The sequence below is a fragment of the Argentina anserina genome, chromosome 6, assembly GCF_933775445.1.
Source record: "Argentina anserina chromosome 6, drPotAnse1.1, whole genome shotgun sequence".
In the NCBI taxonomy this organism is placed as follows: domain Eukaryota; kingdom Viridiplantae; phylum Streptophyta; class Magnoliopsida; order Rosales; family Rosaceae; genus Argentina; species Argentina anserina.
The window spans coordinates 21,813,065-21,839,250 of NC_065877.1; the positions used below are offsets into that span (position 1 = coordinate 21,813,065).

At 41.8% G+C, this 26,186-nt stretch overlaps 4 protein-coding genes across 5 annotated transcripts; 1 reads left to right on the forward strand and 3 right to left on the reverse strand.

Annotated features, from left to right (window-relative positions):
- The first annotated feature begins 964 nt into the window (after positions 1-964).
- LOC126799427 (phosphatidyl-N-methylethanolamine N-methyltransferase) lies at positions 965-3,706 on the forward strand. 2 transcript variants are annotated; one of them, XR_007672620.1, is made up of 3 exons: positions 965-1,315; positions 3,019-3,471; positions 3,587-3,706. XR_007672620.1 is itself a non-coding variant. In XM_050526629.1 (2 exons), the coding sequence occupies exons 1-2, from the start codon at positions 1,071-1,073 to the stop codon at positions 3,266-3,268; spliced, it is 495 nt and encodes a 164-aa protein (XP_050382586.1). In that variant the 5' UTR covers positions 965-1,070; the 3' UTR covers positions 3,269-3,478. The 2 variants fall into 2 exon arrangements, 1 of the variants encoding a protein (XP_050382586.1); XM_050526629.1 differs by lacking the exon at positions 3,587-3,706 and having other exon boundaries at positions 3,019-3,478.
- Positions 3,707-3,751: 45 nt separating this feature from the next.
- Positions 3,752-4,692, reverse strand: LOC126799426 (transcription elongation factor TFIIS-like). The gene has a single exon (XM_050526628.1). The coding sequence runs from the start codon at positions 4,594-4,596 to the stop codon at positions 3,757-3,759; it is 840 nt and encodes a 279-aa protein (XP_050382585.1). The 5' UTR covers positions 4,597-4,692; the 3' UTR covers positions 3,752-3,756.
- A 1,551-nt stretch (positions 4,693-6,243) lies between these two features.
- On the reverse strand, positions 6,244-10,915 carry LOC126797064 (uncharacterized). Its single transcript, XM_050523747.1, has 4 exons — positions 10,776-10,915; positions 7,464-7,743; positions 7,114-7,263; positions 6,244-6,575 (listed from the first exon to the last, which is right to left on the reverse strand). Exons 1-4 carry the CDS (start codon positions 10,913-10,915, stop codon positions 6,489-6,491), a joined length of 657 nt encoding a protein of 218 aa, XP_050379704.1. The 3' UTR covers positions 6,244-6,488.
- Positions 10,916-17,217: 6,302 nt separating this feature from the next.
- Positions 17,218-17,718, reverse strand: LOC126797065 (uncharacterized). Its single transcript, XM_050523748.1, has one exon. It carries the CDS (start codon positions 17,716-17,718, stop codon positions 17,218-17,220), a length of 501 nt encoding a protein of 166 aa, XP_050379705.1.
- Between the last annotated feature and the right edge of the window lie 8,468 nt (positions 17,719-26,186).

The following is a 26,186-nucleotide window of genomic DNA, read 5'->3' on the forward strand; positions in this document are numbered from 1 at the left end:
TCATTTTTAAAAGTTCAAAGGTAGAGATGTGAAAATGTAAGCGAAAAGTTGGTAAAAAAAAGAGGATCCATCTCTAGAAGATTGTTTAATTCTTTATTGGGAATTTTCTCTAAATTAATGTCTTTATTGACTATATTTTGTGGTTTCTTGTTAAGAAACTATCTAGACCTCCTTTTTGAGATTGAACCAATTCATATGTTCTTCTCTTTTTATAAGTTTAGCTAGCATACCTTGATAGATATTTCTAGTATGAGCCACTGAGAATTGTATATGTAATTAACAAAAAAAGAATTATGGGTGGGTTAGAGTGTTTGGTCATCACCCCATTTTGTTTTGCGATTTATAAATAGGGGTTTCTAGTTGATTTAAAAACAAAAAAGTGAGTGTTAGCCTGTGAATATGTGATGGGTCTTGAATCCGAGGTGTTTGCGAACTTAGCGAAGAATAAGTAGGCTCCCTCACCAACTGAAGAGAAGTGCTTAATGCATCTATCTAAATTGATTTTAAAATGTATTTATTACAATTTTATTTTTTGTAAAATCTCACTTCAGGGCTTTTGCTGGGTTGGAGGCCTTGTGCGACCGCACCAGTGGCACTCCTCCGTGGCCGACCCTGAGTCAATCTACAAACTAATAATGGTTTGTAAGGACTTATAAACTAACTAATAATTATAGGCCATATATACATGGTGTCAGTATTTTTCTTCAAAATAAAAAGCTGTATAGGCGATGTAGATAGAGAGAATTGAGATAGATGATTTATTCAGTAATAAGAGTCTATTCATAGACGATTACAAACCCCATTCCTATTAGGGCTAGACCAAGGCACACAAAAGGATAATTACTTTATTTTATTTTTTTATAACAAAGGATAATTTACTTAAACAATAGAAATGTGATTTTTAATAGGGAGACATAATAAGCCTTCTACTCATTGGGCTGTATTAATGGGCCTGTGCCTCAGATGGATCCCCACCAAGCTCACACATAGAAAGAGCACAGATTCGCTGTGCTTCTGCTACTGAACCATTTCCGTGAGAGAAAGAGTGTGACAAATTCAGGTGAAAAGCAATGGGAATAGCAGCAGCAATAGGAGTTCTATCACCTTTCCCGTTCTACTATTGGCTATGGACTTACCCACAAATATGGGTTGCCCTATGCGGGAAAGGGCGTGACCCTTGCAAAGTCATGGCTTATGTAGCTCACTTCCTGAAGCTGATTCAGTTCCTATCTCTCTTTTCAGTCTCAACCGTCACTTGGCCTCCTCCTCTTTACTTCTGGCCCCTCTTTGCTTTTGGCCAGTTCCTCAACTTCAGGTCAGTAGATTTTCGTGGATTGGTGTTTCCTTACGCAGATACGTTCTTCTTTCATGTCTTTACACGTTTGATTGCTGTGGTGTTGGAAACTAACTCGCTTAGCATTTAGTGTTGCTTTCACATGATTTTGGGTCATGGGAAGCTTTTAATTTTGTTTACGTGTGAAATTTGTGAGGTACTTGGCAGTTGTTGAAACATTGTGTTTCTAAGTGCTGGAATTAGTTGAGCTTAAATGACACTTGCCTAGAACTTTAAGGTTTCTTGAACATTAGGTTCTTGTTCATTTTTACAGCTAGCTCTTAGACTGGCATTCTTTGATCAGCTCTTGTTCTAGATTTAATGGTTTCAGGGAAATGAGTTAGATCCTCTTGAGTGAATCTTCTTGATTGAAATCTAATAATGCCCAATGTTATGGGCCGCATTTGTCAAGCTTAATTGGACAAGCATGGTTCTGTTTTAAGTGATATTTATTAGATTATAAGTCATCATTCTTATGAACATCTTCCGTTAGGATGTTCTTTTAGCTTCCAGTATAGATTAAAAGCCTTTCCTTCTTGTTTGGATCTTAATGGAATCAGCTCTTCCCAGTTAGTTACTGGGAATGAGGTTCTTCTGTGTACCTGGGACAGGAAATAAGACATCATTTAATTTTATGAAATCATATATGTCAAAGGAATGAAATGATTCTGTAAGGCTAGTGAAATGTATCAGGGTGTGTAAAAATTTCAGACAATATTAATGCACAAATTCATCAATAGGATTTCCCCTTTATAAGTATCTGTTACAAAAACCAATGTGCTAGTAACGGTTCTCAGTCCACAGAATGTATTACAGAAGCTGGCCCATATAGTCTGGTTTGATGTTCCTGTGTTTCAATGCAGCCGAATATTTGAGGGTCCTTGTCAGCTAGGCTTGTAGTGTAGAAATATATTACGAGACAAGGAGGAGGGAGTACTGAGAATTGCCATGCTAAACTTATTTTGATCCCTAAAGATAATACCATATTACAAGTTTTCCACCTCTACAACCAATTACTGATCTCTTTCCATCTTTAATAACACACAAATTTACTAACAGATGAAGAGTAACACATATCTGATATTCCATCAAGTATATAGCCTGAGAAAACTTGTTTACCATATTATTCTCAGTGTAAGGTGGATGAAATGAGAAGTTGTGTGATGGGAGGCATATTGAGAATAGAAGAAGGGGATTTTGTAAGATTCACAATATGCCAATTAAGGATAAGCAATGATTGTGCTTGATTTGAAGTTTTATTATGAAATTTTAGTTCTCCATCATATGAATTAGACCTAACTGAGCCTAAACTATATCTCAACCTACAACTAGAGAAAGTAATAAAAAAAATTAGTCTGGGATAACATAAAATTTTGCCATATGATTGGGTTTGCTTTGTGTGTTGCTCCTCTTTAAATTATACTCTTTTCAGGTTTCACTTCTAATGGTTGGAATGCAGCTGTGACTTGTTTTTGGTGTTTGTATGCTTTTTTGTTTCTTTTCTTCTTTTCTCTGTAAGTTCGATGGACTCCCAGTCCTGCATTTATATATACGCTGCTGTTGTTAACAAAAGTTTGTTTTGCAAGAGCTCTGTTGTTGGAGATTTAGGGCTTAAAGTTCTTTCTGAGGTATCATAAAACTAATCATGTTTCTGATATCTGTTTTTGATGATTCTGAATTTGTAGGGTTTATCAATTATTAGGTGAACCTGGTACTTACTATGGAGTTCGTTTTGGAAAGAACATTCCCTGGGTGACAGAATTTCCATTTGGGTATATAAAAGATCCGCAATACGTTGGAAGCATCTTAAGTCTTGTAGCATGTCTGTCATGGACACCGTTCCTATACATTTTCTTGTGGACGTTGGGATATGTGTTTATGATGCATGTTGAATCAAAGGAAGATCTTGCAACTCGTGCAAAGCCACTGTCATGATTCAGGAAATGAGTTACTGAGTTAGACCAGAGAAGCAGTCATGTTTACAAATACCAACCGGTGTTCAATTGAGATTGCAGTACGATTTTCATTTCCACAGTCCAGCCTTAAGTCATGTTGAATTTGGTTTCTCTTCATCCTCTGCCATAACATTTTTGTAGTGATGTAACTTAACGAACCCTGCATGGTATCAAATTTTCAAGGTATTATGTTTCTGATACCTCTCACATCAATTGCAGTGCATCCAATTACAGTAACTTGCTATTTCTGATATCCCTACAAGACTCGCTCTAACAGAACTTCCATCGTTTATTACAGTTTACACATGTTACATACGTTGTCATAGGCTCATCGGCACTCCTCGTCTGCATCTGGTAGTATGTACTCTTGCGTTTCCCGCATCGACCACATTTGAATTGGTCCGTTGTAGCTTCTCGTGGGCGTTCGATCTCTCAATCAAACAATGCCTTTTCTTTGAGCTTCTCAATCTATAGTTGCCTCTCATCACTGGCCATTTCAGCTGTGGACATGTCTACCAGCCTCTCTGCCTTGATATCTCCCATAAGAACTTTTCTGCGAAAGTCTGGGTTATTTTGGTCCCTGAGGTTAAAAATTAGTGATCTGTACTTATGTTTTTGAGACCCATTGGAACCACCCCAGCTCCCAAACAGCACAGACTCCACTGTAACAGCAACTCTGATAGGGTCGCATGCATTCACCAACTTCGCAAATCTTTCATTTTCCCCGGACTCCTGGGCAACCTTGGACAATGCCTCATGCAGGAATCCCCTTACTTTGTCCCTTGCTTGATCATTAGACTTCGGCATAGATGTCAACTTTGGGGGACCGGACACATGTTTCTTTTTCACTTCTCCGGTTACCTTTTCAAGGTTGACATTCTCCGGTGAGGAAGCTTTCTCAAACTTTTCAGCCCTGGGGACCCTCTCCATCTTCACAGCTCCTGATTTCTGAATCTTCTGAGGCCTGGGGCTGTCGGGAGCCGAAGCCTCACGCTTTACAGGACAATCTTTCCTATCATGCTGGCCATTCTTCACGTTGTTTTTCGTTGTTTCGTCGATGACGATCTTTTTCCACACCTCCATCAGGCCAAGCGCAAAAGTCTGGATTTTCTTCCTAGGATGTTTCGTGAGATTCCTAAGACGCTTCCCAACTTGGGTTGAGACGAGGAGTTTATAAGAGATGGGAAAATTCTTGAGGCGGTCCGAGGCCTCAAGGCACCGACTTTCCTCGGCGCCACAGTCACCCGATTTCGCGGCGTCGGAGGCCTTTGTGACGTCTTTGAACGCCTCCAGCAGTTCCTTCTCCATGGCCTCCAATATCTTGGAAACCCTAAATCAAATCCGACACAGAACAAAGCAAAATCGAAACTTCGAATAAAATGGAAGAGAGGAATGGAAAGCCCAACAGAGATAGAGAGCGGGTTAAGAACCACGAGGAGAGAAGGAGACCACCAGATCTGTGTCACAGTGTGAGAGGCGCCTATGTCGGTTTATAGCTAGGCTGCACGGAATCGGATACGGATACGGGGAAGCGAAACGTTTGGAAACGCGGAAGCGTGATTTTCAAAAAATTTAAGAAGCGGCTACGTTTTAGAAACGTCGAAATAAAAAATAAAAATATATAAATATATAAATTATACAAAAAAATAAATATAATAATAAATTTTTAGTTTAAGTAACTCAAAATCTTAAATAAAAAAAACATAAAAAAACCTTTATATTTTGGAAACTCGCGTTTTCAATTCGGAAACTCGCGTTTCTACCGCGTTTCCAATTCAGAAACTCGCTTTTCCACCGCGTTTTCAAAACTCATTTTTCTGGAAACACGTCTCCGGGCGTTTCCGGCACGTTTCCGATACGTTTCCGAACGTTTCCGGACGTTTCCGGAGTGGTTCCGCTTCGGAAACGGGAAACGTGGGTGTATGCACGTTTCCGTGCTTCCTAGGTTTATAGCCCGTTTAGAACTACAATGATATATATAGACGCAGGCTTTATCGTAGTTCAGTACTCCTAGATTGACTAGGTCTAGGACTCAATTTAATAATTACAAAATTACAGTCAAATTACAAATACACAAAATTCTTTAGTAATACTAGATTACATTTGAATTAATTAAAAACTCATTTTTTTATTTCTTATACAAACTAGGACATAAACCCAAATCTAAAAATAAGTGGATCAAAACTGATTAAGTAATTAATGCAAAAATGTCTAAAATACCATTATTTTATGAAAATTACCAAGCTGTCACTTCTAAATCTAACAAGTTGCTTTCTCCTCAATTTTTAGTTCTTTTCCTGCAAATTTAAATTTTCCGACCAAATCACCGGCAATTTAAAGATGAGCAAATATATAAAGTTGTTCCTTACTTCATGAGCTTTCTTTAAGTACCATATTGCATATTTTTTTAGAAGTTTTGAAATTTCAAATTTTGCTCACCAAAAAACCATAGTAGTAGTCAGGATCTTAGTCGACAGTAGCACATTTTAAGTCGGCAGTAATACGTTGCTTAATTAGATAGTAGCAGTTAGTTCCATAGTCGACTGTAGCAGCTAGTTTATCAGTCGACAGTTACATGTAGCTTCTTATAGTCGATAGTAGTAGGTACGCATATATATGTGATGTGTGGTAGTAAGAATAAATTTTAAATTTCTTAAATGTGATGGGCTAAAGAGGAGCAAAAAAGTAAAAAAATCATATGACATGTGACAGTTTGCCACTTTGCCACTATTGTCCATATTTGTAATTTTTAATTCTAATTTGCTCTATCAATTAGGAAGTGAGTTTTTTGTAAACCAAATTATTGTCTAGTACATATTAGTAATTTGTTTAAAAAAATCTCACTCCCTTTAATTTTTAAACAAAAAGTGGCATGAGCTCAGGCCAAAAATTGATTACATAACTGAGGTGAAAAGAAAATTAAACAGCTCTCCAGGAAAATTGTATAGAGCTGTCTTAGGATTGAACACTGACAGTTTTAAAGACAGAATAGGGGAGTCTGACCAGGCAATTTGCAATACTTAGTCCAATTCTTTCTCCAATAACCAGGTCTTCCCATGGAATTTCGCTTTCACGTACATCAGCACCATCAAATACTTGCTCAACCCTACTTGAAATGGAATCAAAGGATGAGTTGCAACTCTCTAGATCCTTCAATTTGGAATTGGTCTCCAAGAACTACTTCAGTGGAATCAAAGGCATCAGTTATAAAGTTGTCCAAGAAGTACAAAGTCTGAAGCCTCAGTAGAATGGCAACCTCCTATATTCGAGGAATCACATCTCTGCACCTAGTACAAGTGAACAGATTTTATGGTTAATAACCCTGCAAGCTAATTATATAAGCAACTGATCAATACTGCCTTAAATTTAAATGACCACAAGGTATGGCCATGCATCAGGTACTTGAATTAAAATCTAACAAGCACTTGACCCCAAGAATAAGTCACACACACTCCTACTACGACACTTGAATAAAAATCTAACAAGCACCTCTCCCTAAGAACAATTCACATACTCCTGCTATTACAGTATATTTTGACTCTAGAAATGCAATCTCATGTTTCCAAATTGGCTGGCTCCATTTTCAGAGTCAATAGAATAGATTCATAGACCATATATATATATGCCCTCAGTGACATATGTTGAGTATGTTGAGCAAGATATCTAGTGTACGCAACGTAATGGCAATGTAAAACATTGTAATTCGTAACGAGTCCGATTTAGATTCCAAGGTTAGCATAATTCAACATGTCATGTTAGATGAGATAGCAAATCAAAAGAGTAAAGTCACTGAACCTTTATTTAAGAAGTTAAATGCAGACCTACAGTACCAAATTGCCGCCGGCATGTGTACTTGAAGGCTTCATTATAGTCCTGCTCATGCATGAACACATTCCTGGCGACCATCCTCAGAATCGGGTTGTTACCGATCACTGGATCCGCCAGTAACTCCTTAAGATTCGAGATTGCCGATTCCTGCACCGCACACATTATTCAATTCTCAATTTCCAATTCAAATCAAAATGCGAGGATTCGAAATCCTAGAGAATTTCACTTCCATACACAGAAATCAAAAGTAAACCACGCGCTGACTTAGACCGAAACCCTAATAACAGTAAATAGCCTTAAATCCTAAGCCGATCTGTTATCTGAGAAAGAGGGAATATATGCCTTACCCTAGATGCAAAGGAATTGGAATCACCGCCGTATTGAGTGGCCTGAGAAGACATGAAGCCTACGCCGGCGAAGGCGGAGTTGGCGTCGAATTGGCTGCCGGAGAACATTTCTGAAACTCTTGGAAAGCGAAGGGAAGCAGGAGAGAAGAGAAGAGCGTCGTCGCCATTGCTAATGGTTGGAGGCCGAAGACAAGGGAAGGGCGGCCGCCGTCGGGGGTCGGATATTGGAGGTCGCAGACGAAGGAGGTAGAGTTGGTTGGGTTTAAGGTCGGAGTTAGAGCTCGAGAGGGAATTAGAAAATTAGATCTGGAGGAATGAACCGCTTCCTATTTAAGTATTTTAACCCCTCCACGTCTTTTTTTTAAGTTTTGGATGAAAAAAATTAACATCGATTAAAAATGTAACTGATGTATCTCTAATATGAGACATCAATTACTAAAAGATTGATGTTAGATAATCATTTAACATCGTGCGCTTTTCCTTACCGATTTAAATGACGCGATGTCTATTAACATAATTCTAGTACTGAGATATTTTTCCAGTCCACTGAGTTGCTAGTACTAGGTAGCTTCCCAATAGACAATAATGCATTTTAAGTTAGTAGTAACAACTAGATTCATAGTCGATATTAGCAAGTAGCTTCCCAGCCGATAGCATTAGCTAGCTAGTTTCATAGTCGGCAATAGTTGGCAGTAACACCTAGTTTCATAGTAAACCATAACAGATAGCCTCCCGATTGACGTGTATATCAGCTTGTATACATATAGTTCGGTTGGTACAGTATACTGCACATCAATAAACTATAATACCATAAATATACCATGATTTTCTCTTTGGCTCGGTACAGCTATACCAACAGCTCGGCTTCCAAAATAGTCAGCTACCAAATCCAATGGCTCGGCTCAATTTGTCTCTGCTCATTTTACCGGGCCTAACTAGGTTCACTACTACACATATAGCCTTTCATGGCATTTTACTCATGGTGTTTTTCAAAAAACGCAATTAAAAGTTGTTTCAACGGCATTTTGGTGTTTTTTTTAAGAAAACACCATAATTTTTTTGAAACCTTAAATTAAAAATATATTTATGACGTTTCACAAATGTCATTAACTTGCGGAGATTTTAATGGCGTTCTACAAACGTCATAAATTATTTATGGCATTTCTAAACGCCATGGTAATTCATGGCGTTTATGGACCTCGTAGATTTTGGTTGCGGTTGGCAGAGTTTATAAGGTTGCATTTGGTGCAGCTGTGACTTATAAGAAAATCTGACTTATACTTATTTCTGAGAATAAGTAACTGATAAGTTAAGTAGCTGAGTGTTTGGTAAACAAACTTTTTATAAGTAGCTATCAAGGAAGAAACAATATTAAAGTGTTCGGTAAACTCAGGCTGACTTATGTTTTTGTTAATAAAATGACATATTAGGACATGAAATAATTTTATTTCTTTATTTTTTTAAATAGATTTGATACCTTATTAATTTGCTAATATATTATAATTTAATCATTTCTTCCTCATTTAATCATCATAATACAATCTTACAGTTATTTAAAAAAACTTACATAAAAACCTTAATGACAAACAATTGGGCATTTTTTACACAATCTTTACACTCCATGGATTTTTATAGATTTTGTACAATATCAAAGAGCATAAAACTCCATGAATGTTAGTATTATAGTTACAATATAAATCTTTATATTATCTTTACAAACATGATAAAAGTGGTTGAAGTCTTCACATGACTGCAGCAAGATTCCAATAATTTTCTTCTAGTGCACCTCTTTGCAGCAACCAAATAAAGATCATCACTCATGAACCAAAGCAACAAAAATAAGGTTAGATATAGAGTAAATAACCATAACTCTGGTTTCAATTCCTTCACATGCTTAACTGCTCTCGGCTCATCTATACAACTTACACCATTGACATCGTCTGAAACCTATCATGAAGGAGACAGATTATGCGAAATGTCATAATTAAATGTATACAACTCTTTTTTAGACAATTTACATATAATAACACTGAGTAGACCGGTTAATGCATCCAAATAGTTGGTGTCATGGACATATCAATTGTCCCCCCCCCCCAACAACAGTAGGCACTAGCTAAAGCACACATTCACATTATACATGCAAATAAGTATAAGGGCAGTGAAATAATGATCTCTTTTATGCTACACCCAACCTAAACCTTAATTATGATCACAACAATAAGTAGTTTCTAACTTACTTGATTAGTAAGAAATTATGATCACAGAAACAAGAGGTGGAAAAACAAAGCATATTAATACAAAGCAAAGGTACAAGACAACAAAACAAAGTGTAAATGGCTGAATGTGATCTTAAATACAAACACAAATTGAGAGAAAAAAAAGCTTCACAATCGTATTATTACACAACAAAGGTACAAGACAATTATCAATACCCAATTCCATCAAAACTCAATTTCATTGCTACCACAATACCACTATTAATATTTAACTATGCAGACATATATCAATAAAAATTAACCAACAAGTAAATTAATTCAATCTGATCAGGATTTATAACCAACTAATACCCAATTTCAAGAAATCCATGAGTTTGTATACAAACATACATCAAGACCAATTACCCAATATGAAAGTCTGAATCTAATCAAAAGGAAAGAAATTAGACATATGATTTCAAACTCATAAAATCAAAACCTCCTTACCAAACTCATAGCCACATGTGAGAGCAATGTTGGAGGCACCGGAGGAATGAAGTTGACTAGAATCCCGAGAGCATCCAGAGAGAGAACAAAGAGAACATGGACTCACGAAAGACGGAGAAGAGTTGTCGAAAAGAAAAGAACATGGGTCTTGGGTAATTGTTGAAGTTTACAAGGGTACCCAATGATATTTTGAAAAGATCATTTAATCGTTACGGTAGCCTGTGTTTTTCTGACTTATGCTTATAAGCCAAAGGAGGGTCCGACTAACTTATTATTTTCCTTTAGAAACCACCATGTCTTTTAAGAAAAGTCATTTCCTTTTGTCTTTACCAAACAACCAAACCTCCTCAACTTATAAATGAAGGAGCTTATAAGCCCCGCCAAACGCGACCTAAGTCTCTTATCTTATAATTTAAGGAGATTTTGTTGTTTGATAAACATAACGTAAGTGGCTTTTCTTAAAAGTCAAGATGGTTTTCTATGTACAAGGATAAGTCACCCGACCCTCTTTTAGCTTATAATCATAAATCAGAAAAACATGGAATATTGTAGTGATTAAATGATATTTTTAAAATATCGTTGGGTACCCTTGTGAACTTTAACAAATTACCCAAGACCCATGTTATTTCTCCTTTCGACAACTCCTATGTGTCTCTCTCCATGTTCTCTCAGAATCTCTCTCTGGATGCTCTCCGCCTCTCCGGAGTCCGGATAAGATCGTTCCTCCGACGCCTCCGATGTTGCTCTCATCTGTGGCTACGAGTTTGGTAAGGAGGCTTGATCTGATGAGTTTGAAATTATTTGTCTATTTTCATTCATTTTGCTAAGATTCAGACTTTCAGATTGGGGTTGATGATGTATGTTTGTATATAAAATTGAGGATTTCTTGATATTGGATAGTTGGTTCAAAATCCTGATCAGATTTTCAATTTACTTTTTGGTAATTTTCTATTGACATATGTTTACATTGTTGAATTGAGTATTAATAGTGGTAGCGATAGACTTGAGTTTTGGTTGGGTGGCAACACCAGCCCCGGCCTTTGTGGATGAAAATTCTAAGATCATGTACTTTGTTTCATTGTCTTGTATCTTTGCTTCTTGAAAGATAAAGATAATGCCAAATCCTCCTCCATGTAATTTACGTGCTACTGCAGTGCCCCTTTCAATAATAAGATGTGTTTTTAACAAATATTACTGATTAACACACCTGAATTGGTTTTGACTATGAACTTTTATTTTGGCAGTCTCCAGACGTGTAAGGATGATCTTGCAAAGTGCCAAACATGTATCAATTCATCCCCCCCCCCCCCCCCCCCCCAAAATCCTTTTTCAATTAGTGATATAAATTTTCTCTAGTTGGAAGCTAATGCTGACTAGTGTGTAATCTTAATGATCAAGTCACATCTAATTCCTAGTCACATGCTTAATTCAGGAATCTTCATTATAGAGGTTATATGGCTGTACTTGTACCAAATGTTCTCTCTTATTTTGAATTATGATCTTCTTGGTGACAGATGGAACATGATGCTACAAATCTGAGGTTCAAAAGTGGCATTCTGCATTTCAGAATGAACCCTTCATAAGTTCGAGGACTTCTCCTAGTTAGTTTCACTATACCATGAGGTGTTTTTGTTCATTGTATGCCATTATTATATATGTAATTTCCGTGATACCTTTTCTTTTACTAGAATAACTTGCTTTTTCATCATTGAACATATATCTTTTGCGTTTCTAACTAAAACTTATTCAAACCTTTTATTGTAGATCCTACATTAGTCATCAATTATCTTCAGACCCTGAAAAACTTAGAGGAGTCGCTGAAAGAACAAGTTTGTTGTTAACGTAGTGAATTATGTTGATGCAATACGCTACACTCTTTGTTGATGTGATACGCCGTGCTCCTTATCTTTTTCCTGTCACAAGTAGCACGAGTCGTCAAAGTGGAGACCACGGTGGCGTGGTCTTCAACTCTCTGATGCTCAAATTAGGTTTGTAACAATTTATACAGAGTAACAGTGGGTAGTTAAGTGCACTTACCTTATGAGGTCAAGGGTTTGACCTTTTATTATTGAGTTGAGGTAGATCATGCATTCATCTTCTGGTGTGGGACAAAGTCCGATTAAAGTGTTCTCTTGAGTCTTCTTTGGGATACGCGTGGGGGGGGGGCGTCCGTAATTGGTTTGGGCCGCGGGGCGGCCCAATGCGCATCTGGTGCGGCTGGCTTACTGCTGGTATTGCGAGACTGGGTTATTTATTAGCCTTAGTGCGCTGATAGTTGTGTTGATTATGGCGGGCATAAGCCTATGCCAACAAGTCCCCCAAGTTCACAGTCTAGGGAGGCAATTTCTTGACTGGGGAGTTAATATTTAAGAATTTTGCCATAATCAGCAGTGGGTCCCACAGACCCCCTCGGAGTCCCCCCACTCCCCGGTTAAGGAATGCCGAGTTACTGATGGTGTAATGGACTGTGTCGAGTCTCTTTCGGTGTTAGTTGGTCTTAGTGTCCGTCGTAGCGTAGTAAGTCTTTTATACGTAGGACGTATTTGGACGCTGTCTTTTAGCGCGGTGCGTTCATCATAGCGTAGTAAATGTTTACAAGTACGACGTCTGATCGCTATCTTTGATGGTAGTGCGTTCGTCATAGCATAGTAAAACTTTACGCGTAGGGCGTCTTTGAGCGATATCTTTGAGCGTAGTGCATCCGTCATAGCGTAGTAAACCTTTACGCGTAGGGCGTCTTTGATTGCTATCTTTGAGCGTAATGCGTCCGTCATAACATAGTAAAACTTTACGCGTAGAGCGTCTTTGAGCGTAGTGCGTCTGTCATAGCGTAGTAAAACTTTACGCGTAGGGCGTCTTTGATCGCTATCTTTGAGCGTAGTGCGTCCGTCATAGCGTAGTAAAACTTTACGCGTAGGGTGTCTTTGATCGCTATCTTTAAGCGTAGTGCGTCCGTCATAGCGTAGTAAAACTTTACGCGTATGGCGTCTTTGAGCGCTATCTTTGAGCGTTGTATCGTGGGCTGAGAGCGGCGCGATTCGTGCTATGGGCAACACTTGTCGTACTTGCATTGGTTGGACGTTTCAATTTCGGGGGAGGTGATGTTATCCAAGGAGGCAGTTATTGCATGCAGTTAATGCGTGCGTTACTGAAGCGTTGTCTCGGTAGCTCATGCCACGTGGCGGGATATGGGGCGATGTCTTTTGGGTCAACGAATAAGATGTGAGTAATGGTTTTCTGTATCCAACGGTTAGGGAGCGTTTTTGAGAAATCAACGGGTGAGATGTGGTGTGAACTTTACTATAAAAGGGTGAAAGGGATATGTGGACTGTCATTATCGACAGTTCCAAGCTTTTTGAATTTCAAAAGCTCTTTGTTCTCTCGTTCCCTCATTTGTTCTCCATCATATTCTTCAAGCTCGGACGAAATCCTACCAGGATTGTTTGCGCAAATCGATCTTTAAGGTATGTTTTGATCGGAATCTCCTATATGCATTTTGTGCTTTTGGTTGTTTGCTGGTGATTTTGTGGTTATAGGGTAAAGCAATGGTTTTGGGTTTGGGTTTTTCCGTCAAAATTGGTAGGTTTTGGGTCTGTTATATCTTTGGATAAGTGTCTTCCGGCTAGGTGGGGTGTTTGTACGGGCGGTTGTCGATGAGTTTGGCCGGTAACTAGGTTTGGTGTTTTTCGTGTTCTTCGTTTTCTTCATGTTCTTCATGTTCTTGCGAGGTTCAGAGGCTATATCTAATTAACTCTCTAACTTCTAGGTTTAGGTTGTTCGTCTTTGACTGCGGTGTTGCTTGCTGCGGCGTAATGCCTAGGATCAATATACTAACTGACAGCGATTTCGCGTCTGTAGAGGGAAGTTGGTTCACGTCATCATCCTTGGAATCGTGGACGAGTGAATTGGAGGCCAACTATTTGAACTTGGTGCGGCGAAGCAGTTGTAACGATTCACATTGTGAGGATCGCGTCGCTGTCTTTGCAAGAGTGCTGGCGAATTGGGAGAGTAGCGAATCGTCAGGCACCATGGAGCCGAGGCACAAGGAGGTTGGAGAAAGTGAGATGGGCCATGTTCTGAGCCAAGACAAAGGTGTGCGCGAGCATATTGCGAGCCCTTCGGGGACTAGCACCTCGAGTCCGGCATTGAGTCTAGCGCCTGTGAGGCGCTGGTTAGATGGCGGAGTACAAAGGTCGGAGGTAGAGGAACCACATGGAGCGGACCCCGCCACAGTACTTGGTTACGTGGAGGAGTTCAAGCTGCCTGCTACGATCGTGGCCCTGGCCATTGAGTTGGATGAGTACGGGTCAATATTACCTGAGGGATACGCGTTCGTTAGTCCCTTTGTATGATGGCTCGGGGTGGAGTTGTCGTTGGATCCACGCCTTCAATGCTTGGTGGCGGAGTTCGGCTTGGTTTTTGTTCAAGTTAGTTACAATATGTGGTGAGTTATTCTCCACCTGTCGGGATATTGGTTTCCCACTGCGGCAGAGGTACTCTATTTCTTCAAGATAGACTATAACCAACAGAATAAAAATGGAGGGACTGCACGGTTCGTTAGGCGGGACGAACGCAATGAGTTCCAGGTCTTAGAGAATTGGCCCTCCTCGGAAGTTAACTGGCGGAAGAATAGCTTCATTGTAGAAAGCGGGTGGGAATATGGGCATATTAGCGGGGAAGAGTATCTCCCGGAGAAACGTATCCCCTCGCGTTTTCAAGCCATTAACTATATGTGTTAATTTCTTACCAAATACTTGTTGCGGAATAATTGTTTGCTGACTTTATTGTTCTTTTGTTGCGCAGCGGGAAAGAGGTTAGTGATGTCGGAGCGGGAAGTTGACCGCGTGAATCGTGTGACATACTTTTAGAGGTGTCAATGTGAGGATTTGGTCCACGATTTGAAGGTGTTGACGAACCCGTATCTGCTATTTGAGCAAGGACTACTCCGCTGCCATCTTGAGTGAAAGCACTACGCTCTCATTTTCCGTCTATTTATACTTTTTTTTTACGTACTGATATGTGATTGCGCGTGCAGCTACGACACCTTTGGTGAACAAAAACTTCGTGAAATCGGAGCGTGTCTGCTACGTGAGGTTCTTGCAACAAGAAGACTCCAACGTAACTTCGGACACCGAGGATCTAGCCGTAACCATGCTGCAGCGTGTGATGACAAAGAAAGTGGCGGTGTCCACTAAGGCAGTGAACACGACCACGAGGCGGGTTGAAGATTCGGCGCAGGTCGTGGATCTGCCCGTACCATCCCACACAAGCTTGCCAAATGAGCAGGGTTTGCCTAGTCGGAGTGATACATAAGGTGTAGGTCCCATTGACGCTGATCCGCGGTTGGCTACACCGGCGGAGTCTCTAGAGGTTGGGAAGAGGAAGAAGGTGCAAAAAATGGTCGCCTCGTACCGAAAAGCGAAGTCTTTTGCCGCTCCTGAGGACGTGGAAGACATGACGGTCGAAGTGCCGCCGCCCAAAAGGTAAAATGCTGCGCATAAAGGACCCATCATGTTCACCGATTCCCGAGTCTATGAGGATTTTTTGGCCCTAGACCGTAGTCCATTGAGCCAACTGGGCCCCGCGGAATTGGAGAAGCTGGTCTTGCTAAGCCAGGGTGCCAGACTCGGGGGGGGGGGGGGGGGGCTACGACGACCTGAGGGGTCCGTAGTGGAGTTGCATAGCCCACTCGGTCTTGCTGCGACTAGAGCAGCAAAGATGGTTTTTAACCTTCTCGACGCGGAGTGGTATGCCCTGGAGGAGCGGCGTCTTCTCGCCGAAGTGACTGAGCGGGATAGCAACCACGCCACAAGGGTGTTGTTTCTGGAAAATGACTTGGCCAACGCTAACGCCAAGTTAGAGAATGCGGCGAAATTGCAAGAAGATCTCTGTCAAGAGGTCGCCCGTCGGGAGATGGCTAAGTCGTTGGCATAGGAAATAGCCGCGGAGAGAGATGTGGCGTAATCAGCCCTTATGGAGGCAGATGAGCTTGCTAGACATGCGAAAGAGGAAGCGGAAGTGGAGAAGGCCCGCGTGGCGGATGAGGCTGCAGCTAGCGCAGTGGCCGCATTCAAAGCATCTCCGGAGATGACGGAGTACTTGGAAAGGTACTACGTCACAACCGTGGGTGATATGATCGCGCAGTTCTAGGAGCTGGAAATGATGGATCCTGCGGACTACGAAGTTCGGCTAAGGGAGAAGGGTTTGGAAGCGCCGCCGATGCCGCATGAGGTGGTCCCGCCTTTCTCGCAGCCCTCTTCTGCTGCGGAGGCCGAAGTGCAGGGAGAAGATGGTAATAAAATTTCTGACTCTTATTTTTCTTGTTTCTCTTGTGATAATGACATGTCTGATTCTATGCAAACTGGTGATGCGGCCTAAGCGGCGCCAGCGTAGTAAGCTGCGGGGGAGGAGCAGGATGGGAGTTACAAAGACTTGGCGTAATGGAAGAACATACCTCGTCCCCGAAGTGCTTTATCATCTTGTATTTTTATTTCGTTGTATTTTTCCAGTTTCCTTCCTTTTGTTTTTTTATAATGGGCATTGTGTCGTACTGGTTATCTTTAATGAACTAAAGCCCTTTGGGTCTTTCAAGTAATGTCTCCTATGTTATTGCCATAGCAACGTTGTGTGATTGTTATTTTATACTTTTGGCTACATGCTTAATATTATCTTTGTTGTGCGCAGAATGAAATAGTCTGTCAAAGGAATTTAATTGTCGTGATACGCTAGCGTGTTGGCGTAGTAAGGATCAATGGTTTGAAAAATTCCTCATTTCATTGATAGCTTAGCCGTAGCCGTATGTACAAAGATAGCTTTCGCAGTTTGCCGTAAGTACTTAAAACAGTCCAAGTCCCTATGTGTTGCGCTATGCGTGGACCTTTACTTGTAGTAGTACTTAAGATATTCCATGTTCCAAGGGTGGGCTATTCTTTCTCCGTACTTGTCCTCCATGTGTTTGGTGCCACGATTTCGACGACTTTGTATGGTCTGTCCTATCTCGGGCATAATCCGGTGACCCTTGTTTAGACCTTCTTTAGGACCCAGTCGCCGAGCTAAAGTGTCCTGCTCTTTACTCTAGAGTTATAGAAGCGTGCCACACGCTGTTTGTTTAGAATGTTGTGATGGTGCGCTGCGATGCGTTTCTCTTCCAAGAGATCTTTATCAAGTTGCATATTTTCCGAATTGGTCTCGGGGTCAAACAGCGAAACCCGTTGTGTTGGTTGGATTACTTCGATGGGAAGTACTGCTTCCATGCCATACATTAGGTAGAAAGGGGTCTCGCCCGTGGCCTCTGTTGGCGTGGTGCAAATTGCCCATAGTACCTCGTCGAGCTTCTCGGGCCAAAGCCCCTTTGCTTCATCCAGTTTTTTCCTAAGTAAACCCTTGATTAATTTGTTGGGGGCTTCCACTTGCCCATTAGTCTTGGGATGTGCGACGGAGGCGAACTTGAGTGTAGTCCCTCTTGCTTTGCACCATGTGATGAGGTGGTCGTTATTAAACTGTGTGACATTGTCTGTGATGATAGACTCCGGCGTACCGTGGTGGTAGAACATGTTGCGTTATAGAAAGTTTTGGACCTTCTCAGTTGTTATTGCAGTCAAGGGTGCGGCCTCGATCCATTTGGAGTGATAGTTGATGCACACGATGACCCACTTAAATTGACATTTCCCGACGGGAAGCGGGCCTATCAGATCCACGGGCTGACTATGTAAGATAGTGGTTATGAGGGTTGGCGTGGTATAGGCCCATGTATTTGACATTTATGGCAAGATCTGGCTAGCTCTTGTGCGTCGGCAGCAAGTGTGGGCCAATAATATCTTGTCCTCAGTATTTTTCCGGCTAGTCTGCGGCTGCCGTAGTGGTAACGCATCTTAAAATGGCGTTCAGCAGGCCCTGGCGATAGAGTGTGTCATTTCGCAAGTGGTATCTCACCGCGCGCCTCATTAGTTATCTTGCGGCATCCTTATCTTCGGGTAACTTGCCATCACGCTTAAGTGCTATGATCTTATTCATCCACGAGCCTTGGTGTCGCTCTATCTGGCATATCTCCTGTAAAGTTTGGGAGATTGAAGGATGGTGGAGAACTTCGACCCTTGTATCCTTATGGAATTGATGTGGCTGCGCCGTTGCAAGTTTTGCTAAGAAGTCCGCCCTTGCGTTACTGGCCTTCGGGATCTGGATGATGTGATAAAATTCAAATCATTTCAACAACGTCGTGACGTATGCCAGATAGGCTGCTAATTGCTCATCTTTGGCTGTGAAAGATCCGGTGACTTGATTGACTACCAGCTGAGAGTCGCTGAATACGTTGATACTAGTTGCGCCAGTGCTGAGGGCCAACTGTAGTCCTGCAATCAATGCTTCGTACTCCGCCACATTGTTGGAGGCAACGCAATTGAAATTGAGAGCGTACTCAAGCTCGAGTCCCCCCGGTTCGCTCAGGACGATACCCGTGCCACTAGACTTGGCGCAGCTGGAACCACCTATGTGTAAGTTCCATGGAGAAATTGTGGTAGGGGTTGTGACATCATCTAGGGATACTTCCACCGTATCCCAGGGAGTCATTTCTACAATAAAATCAACTACGGCCTGACCCTTTATGGCGGGTCATGGCTTGTATTCGATGTCAAATTCTGTTAGCTCGATAGCCCACTTATTGAGTCGCCCCGAGTGTTCTGAGTTCTGCTATACTTGTTTGAGGGGTTGGTTTGTAAGTACGTGGATACTGTGGGCTTGGAAGTAGTGGCGTAGTCGTCTAGCTGCCATGATAAGCGCAAGGGATAACTATTCCAACGTTAGGTATCTTGTCTCCGGACCGTTCATGGCTCTGCTTGTGTAGAAGGCTGGTTCTTTAGTTCTATCTCGGAGAACTAAGGCATTTCTAACTGCGGTTGTAGATACTGCAAGGTAAAGATACAGTGGTTCTCCTGGCTGCGGGGTTGACAATAATAGTACAATGGCTAGGTAGTGTTTTAACCCCTGAAAGGCTTCTTGACAGTCAGGTGTCCATTCGACCAGCTTGCTCTTGAAGCGTTTTAATAGTTTGAAGAATGGTTCACATTTGTCGGTCAGCCTTGAGATGGATCGAGATAACGCCACGAGTCTGCCTTGTAGGGCTTCCACATCCTTCTTCGATACTAGCTGCGCCATGTCCAGAATGGCCTGTACCTTTTCCAGGTTTGCCTCTATGCCACGTTGACTAACGATGTAGCCCAAGAATTTACTTGTTGTCACGCCGAAAAAACATTTTTCTGGGTTCAACCGCATCTTGTATTTTTTTAAGCACGTTGAAGATGGTTCGGAGGTTGGCTACGTGGTCCTCGGCCTTAACGCTCTTGGCCAACATGTCATCCACGTACACCTCAATCTCGCGGCCGATGTTTTTGTCAAACATTTGCGTGACGCAACGCACATACGTAGCCCCTGCATTTTTTTAACCCGAATGGCATGACATTATAACAGTAAACGCCTCTGTTAGTAATGAAAGTTGTAGCTTCCTGATCTGCTGTTACGTGGATTGATTGGTCGATTCTTGTTAGAGGAAAACTATCTTTAGGGCAAGCCTTATTTACGTTCTTGTAATCCACACACATCCGCCATTTGCCATTGGCTTTACGGACCATGATGCAGTTTGAGATCCACTCAGGATACTGGACTTCCCTACTGAACTTCATGCCTTTCAATTTGTCGACCTCCTGGCGTATTGCCATGCTTTTCTCGTCGTCGAAGCTACGACGCTTTTGTTTAACCGAATATGCGAAAGGTTTGATTTGTAGTTCGTGCATGATGATGTCAGGCGAAATGCCGGGCATATCCTCGTAGGATCATGCAAAGACTTCCATGTTTTCTCCCAAGAAACTTGTTAGGTCACTCTCCACTGTGGGGCTAAGAGTTGTGCTGACCTTGATCTTTCGTTTAGGATAGTGCGGGAACGGTATGCTGCTTTTCAAGGAAGATTCGGGATTCACCGAAGTTTTGACTTCGTAAGGCGTAGCCTTTTGCTTGTTCTTACTTTTTGGTACTTCATCGTCTCGCACGTCGACGACCTTGTCGGTCAAGTTTGTTGCAGCATGTACCGCCAAGATTTCGTGTCGGTTGCGCGTGCGCCTAACTGCACGTGTTGGCAATATTTTGCCACGGACTGTGTACCCCGGACCTGTCCTGTCCCATTTGGAGTTCGGAATTTGATTAGCATCATGTATCCGACGATGAAGGCTCGCATCCGGTTGAGGGTAGGCCGACCGATGATCCCTTTGTAAGAACTGTAGGCGTTAACTACGATGAACTCACCTTCGAAGCAGACTGTGCATGGTGCAGTCTTAATGCATACCGTTATGTATTCTGAGTCTAGAGGTTGGGTTACGTCACCAGAGAAGCTGATCAGCGGTTCGTGGTCCTGCACTAACTTCTTGCCACTACGCTCTATCTTCTCGTAGCATCCATTGAATAGGACGTTGACTGCGGATCCCGTATCGATCATCATCTTCCTTACGTCCCACTGTCCACCCAAGACTGCGTTAATAAGGAAGGCGTCGTCATTGGGTAAGGAAATGCCAATTTCCTCCTCTTCAGTGAAGGTGATCTGCTTCCATCCTTCCTTCTGTCTCTTCACGTTTCCCCATATGATAGCGTACACTTGCCTTGGGTGGTTGCTGCGGCTGAAGCGCTTTTTTGCATGGTTGGACATGTTTGTCATTGGGGCTCCGCCCTCATTTACTTTGATACGGCAACCACGTTCTGTTGCGCCCTTGGTTGCGCTGTTCGAACCCTGTGTCGCCGTTGGCTCTCAGTGTGCGGAGGGTTCTGCAATCATTCGGGTTGTGGCTTCCATTTTCATGAAACCTGCACCACTTACCAGTTTCCACTTTTGTTTGAAGGCGTAGTGGCCTTGGTGGTGTGTGGTTACCGCGGCGACCCATCGCGTTAACCTGACGAGGATCTCTGTTGTCGCGACATTCGCTGCCGAGTCTCCTATTCTTATCTCGGCCTTTGTGCCGATCGTGGTTGCGCTTGTCATGGCGGTTTGACTGATGTCACTCTCTTTTCATTCCTTTGCCGCGGTTTTCTGTGCCAGGGAAGAGCTCGCGTTGTAAGGGGATTGTGCTTGTAAGTACAGATAACTGTGGCGCAGTGCTTTTGTCTGATGGTACTGGAGTTCGCTTTTCCCCGTATGTGACATATTATGCCTGAGCGTACCGCACCGCCTCAGTCATGATGTCATCGTAGGTGGCGTCGTGCATTCGAGGGTCCACGTTGATATGGAACAGGAAGTTTTCCGACCACAGTCCTTCCTTGAATGTTGCTAAGGCGAGTGTTTTGTTCAGGTTCCGGCATTTGGATGCAGCGGTCTGCCATCGCATCACAAAGACACCCAACATTTCCCTGCTTTCTTGCTTTACTTGAAATAGACCGTCAATTGTGTGTGCTGCTCCAGCCATGAGGATGAACCGATTGAGGAACGCCGTTGTCAACTGTGCGAAAGAATCCATGGAATTCGCCGGTTGTTCGAAGAACCAATTCATAGCATCCCCGTCTAGTGTTTCGCTAAACAGGTGGCAGAGTGTGGCGTCGTCAAATTCTCTGTTGGTAGTAACTTTTTGAAGTTATCAATGTGCCGGAATGGATCACCCTCGCCCATGTATGGCGTAATTTTTGGACTTTTGGATTGTGAAGGGCGTAAGGTATTCATTGTTCGCGTAGTGAAGGGGCATGGCCTGGCTGTGAACACTGGTTGGCATCGCGGATTGGCGTCTTGCTGCTCTATTGCGGTTAGCCGCTGCAATATCAGAGCCAGTGTGGGATCCGTGCCGTGGCCAGTTGTGTGGGGTCTTGAGCGGGAGGTTACACTCGTGTTTCCCTCTTAACGGTTGTGGATACGCCGTGGTGATGGTGGCCGCTTCCTGGCGAGTTCGGAGGGGGTTAAGTTGATGCTCAGGTTAACCTGTTCCCGTCCTTTCGTTGGCGCGCTGCATTCGCGTTGCGATTCACCGTGTTGATGACTGCTTTTGGCCCGTTCAAGATGCGCTCGCATCCAGTCAAGCTCGGCTTGCAAAGCCGCGGCCTTCTCGCATTCAAGTGCTTCGCGCTGCTGGCACTCGACTAGGTCTTTGGCCATGTTTGCCATTCTTGCGGCGATCGCCGGAATAGGAGTCTCTAGTGCTGGCAACCGTTCCGGGTGTAGGGGTGAGGATGATAGGGTCATTGGCGGAGGGTAGGGGGTGGTTGAGACTGAGGTCCGTTACGTCTTCTACATGACCGACTGCCGAAATGGGGGGGGGGGTAGGATTGAGAGTGCTCATGTCGAAGTGCAGTTACTTTGCTAAATGATGCATGTGTTTTACGTGAACTTTTCGTCGCGTTTCCCACAGACGGCGCCAATGTTAACGTAGTGAATTATGTTGATGCTATACGCTACACTCTTTGTTGATGCTCCTTATCTTTTTCCTGTCACAAGTAGAACGAGTCATCAAAGTGGAGACCACAGTGGCGTGGTCTTCAACTCTCTGATGCTCAAATTAGGTCGGTAACAATTTATGCAGAGTAACAGTGGGTAGTTAAGTGCACTTACCTTATGAGGTCAAGGGTTTGACATTTTATTGTTGAGTTGAGGTAGATCATTTACTCATCTTCTGGTGTGGGACAAAGTCTAATTAAAGTGTTATCTAGAGTCTTCTTTTGGATGCGCGTGAGAGCGCGTCCGTAATTGGTTTGGGCCGCAGAGCGGCCCATTGCGCATCTGGTGCGGCTGGCTGACTGCTGGTATTGCGAGACTGGGCTATTTATTAGCCTTGGTACGCTGATAGTTGTGATGATTATGGCGGGCATAAACCTATGCCAACATTTGTGTTCATTGTTCCTTATATTAGTCTTTACTCTTTAGTAATCTCCAGATTTTGTTAATCTTTATTTTCTTCTCCACACTTGGAGAAAGCAAAGAAAAAGGAAGCTGCATTCATAGTTACATTTGCAAAACGGGAGCAGGAGATTGCAGAGCTCCCTAATGTCTTTTGATGTCTTGTCTTATTAAATCCCAGTCTATATGTAATACATTATCAATATGTACATCTCTCATGTATGTTTATTTTAGCATTGTAAGATGTCATTGTTCTAGTAGGAATAAATATTGAAGCTCTTAAGGAGAAAAAAGAATTTAAAAATAGCAAATATGTACAAAGATGTGAATGATGAACCCATAACCTGATTTTAAAGAAAAGAAATTAAAGAGCTCTGGGAACATATTTGATCTTGGTTGTACACAGGTATGCAGACTTCATACTCTAAGGCTTAATTGTGCACTTTTTTGATTTAGTCACATCATTACATTAGATTTAAGCTTATGTCATGGTTATACTTAATTGTATGCACTGTAAGTTTAGGGTTTAGCAATTACATATTAGAATTTAAAGATTCATTGCAATCAACAAAGTCAGTGATGCATGTGTATTTGTGAATTTTGTATGGTTAGATTTGTATAAAATGTCTGATTGTTGGTTGGGTTTGTGCGTGGTATTATATAGCTGCCAGATACCACCCCAACACAGATTAAGAAAGCTTAGTACCATTGTATGAAGGCTTGTCATCCTGACTTGAGTGGTGATGATCCGGAGACAACGAATTTCTGTATGTTCATCAATGAGGTCTATGAGGTGGGTTTCCCTACAAAGCTTAATGCTTTGGGCTGGAAGCGGTTAAATTGTTTGGATTTTGCTTTGTTCTTTTGAGATTTCACTAGAATTAAAGCTTTAAGTGCAGGTGCTCAGTACGTGACCCTGTGCAGCGAATGGTTTATGATGAAATTCATGGTTATGCGTTGACGGCAATCAATCCTTTTGTAGATAACACCGGTCCTAAAAGGATCACACATTCGTTGATGAGTTAAGCTGCATAGGTATGCCCTAGTTAAGAGCCTAATGGATTTACATGTATGAGTTTAATTGGATCTTGCTTTCTAGGACATTAGTTTAGCAACGAAAAAGAAAAAAGAATTCTCTCTACTATGGAAAGTAGCTGCTTGAGCTCATTGCTGCCTCGGAGCAATGACCATCGATAATAGCAATGTGAAAAGGCCATGGAGGCAGCTCTTGGTAATAGCAAGGACTATTCACTCAAGCAAATGTTGTTTGCTGAGAAGCTGCAGACGAAAGCCAAGGTCAGTCTTCTTACTCATCACCATTACAGACCATCTTTACTGTTGAGATCAGTCATTTCTTGATGGGGGCAGAGTGTACTTGCCCCGTAATCATCATAGATGTGCCAAGTTTGTAAATGCATATGGTCTCTTTGAGAGCTGCAACTAGAAACATTGACATATTTTAATCGTTCATTGTTTCATATATAGGAATTGCTAATCTCCACCAAGGCAGCAGTTGATAATCACCGCCGGTTTGGACATACTGTGCCATTAAGGTTTAGCTAGCCAAAAGCATAGTCTGTTGTATTTATTTTTGAATTAATTTCAGTTAATTCCTCTAAATTTAACACCCAAAATCAGTTCACTCCTTAAATTTTTATTTTAATCAGTTCACCCCCAATACTTTCAAATAACATCAAAGAAATACAAAATTCAGATTTTCTTATTTAAAATCCGATAAAAACTATTAAAATAATGCTTCAAATCATATATGCAAGACCAAAACAAAATTCCTAATAATTTTACAACAACACTAGAGCTTTAAAATTATGTTTCGTAGCATAATTATCGATATAATTCATATAAACATCTGAATTTTGTTCTTCTTTGATGTCATTTGAAAGTATATGGGGTGAACTGATTAAAATAAAAGTTTACGGGGTAAACTGATTTTGGGTATAAAATTTATGGGGATAAATTAAAATTAATTTTTTCTTTTTGTTTCTCTAAGCTTACATATACCTAGATGTGTACTGTAGAGAAACAATAAACCTTACATAGATGAAAGTGTTGCAGATTGAGCATAATCTTCATTTGTTAAAGATTTGTCATGGGGATGTATTACAATTTTTACCATACCCACAGATAATAGATTTTATGTATTAAATTAGAAAATCATGATCAATATTTTTTTTTTAATTGAAACAAAATTTCATGGCGTTTGTAACGCCATGAAATCAATGACACTTCAGAAACGCCATGGAAATTAAGTTTCATGGCGTTACAAAACGCCATGAAATCTATAGCGTTTTGAAATGCTGTGAAATCCATGGCGTTTGTAACAAACGCCGTCAAACTGATTTACAAAGCACAGTGTCACTTTCAATGACATTTGACCATGGCGTCGAAAAACGCCGTGGAAGACTTGATGACGTTTTTCAAACGTCATTGATGTGTCTTTGTGTACTGGTGGTTTCAGTCAACAATAGTACCTTTCAAACAGGGAGTAACATCAATTGGGACCCATATTGTTGTGACATGTAGCAGTGATTCGAGATTTTGAAGTCTCTTGGTATCTCAACTTCGTGTTTCCAGTTTATTCTCATATTTTTATATTATGTTAATTTCGATGTACAACGTGGTGAACTGAGATGTTGGATTAGATTGGAACATATAATATATATAAGGGCATGTGCTTTCTAATATCACGTACTTAATCAATTTTTTTAGCGCTCCGTCCTTCTCGAAGCAAAAGTCAAATCCCTCCTAGGGTTTATGGAGGGAGTAGTCTGCTTGCTTTGGCAACGCGATGCTTGTGGTCTACTAGGGCGGCGGCGCTCCTGCTCTAGTAGGCACTGGATCGTGGTTTCGAGGCTAGGGAAGTGGGGAACTCTCATATCGTCTTTATTGATCTGAATCCAAGAGTTTGGCCGAATAGAGGCGGTGTCCGTCCTACTCTTTGGTGAGTGACAATTTGGGGGTCGACGAGGCAATGATGTTCAGTGGTGGTGAGTGTGGACTGCCGCGACGATTTTCTTACTCTAGATCGTTGATAAGTGTGTTCGAAGCTAGATCGATGTGCTTACAGTTGTACCGGGCCCTTCAGGAGGCGACATTGTGATCTAGGTCTTGTTCATTGCTATGGTAGAAGGGTAGGTTCGTCCACCAAAA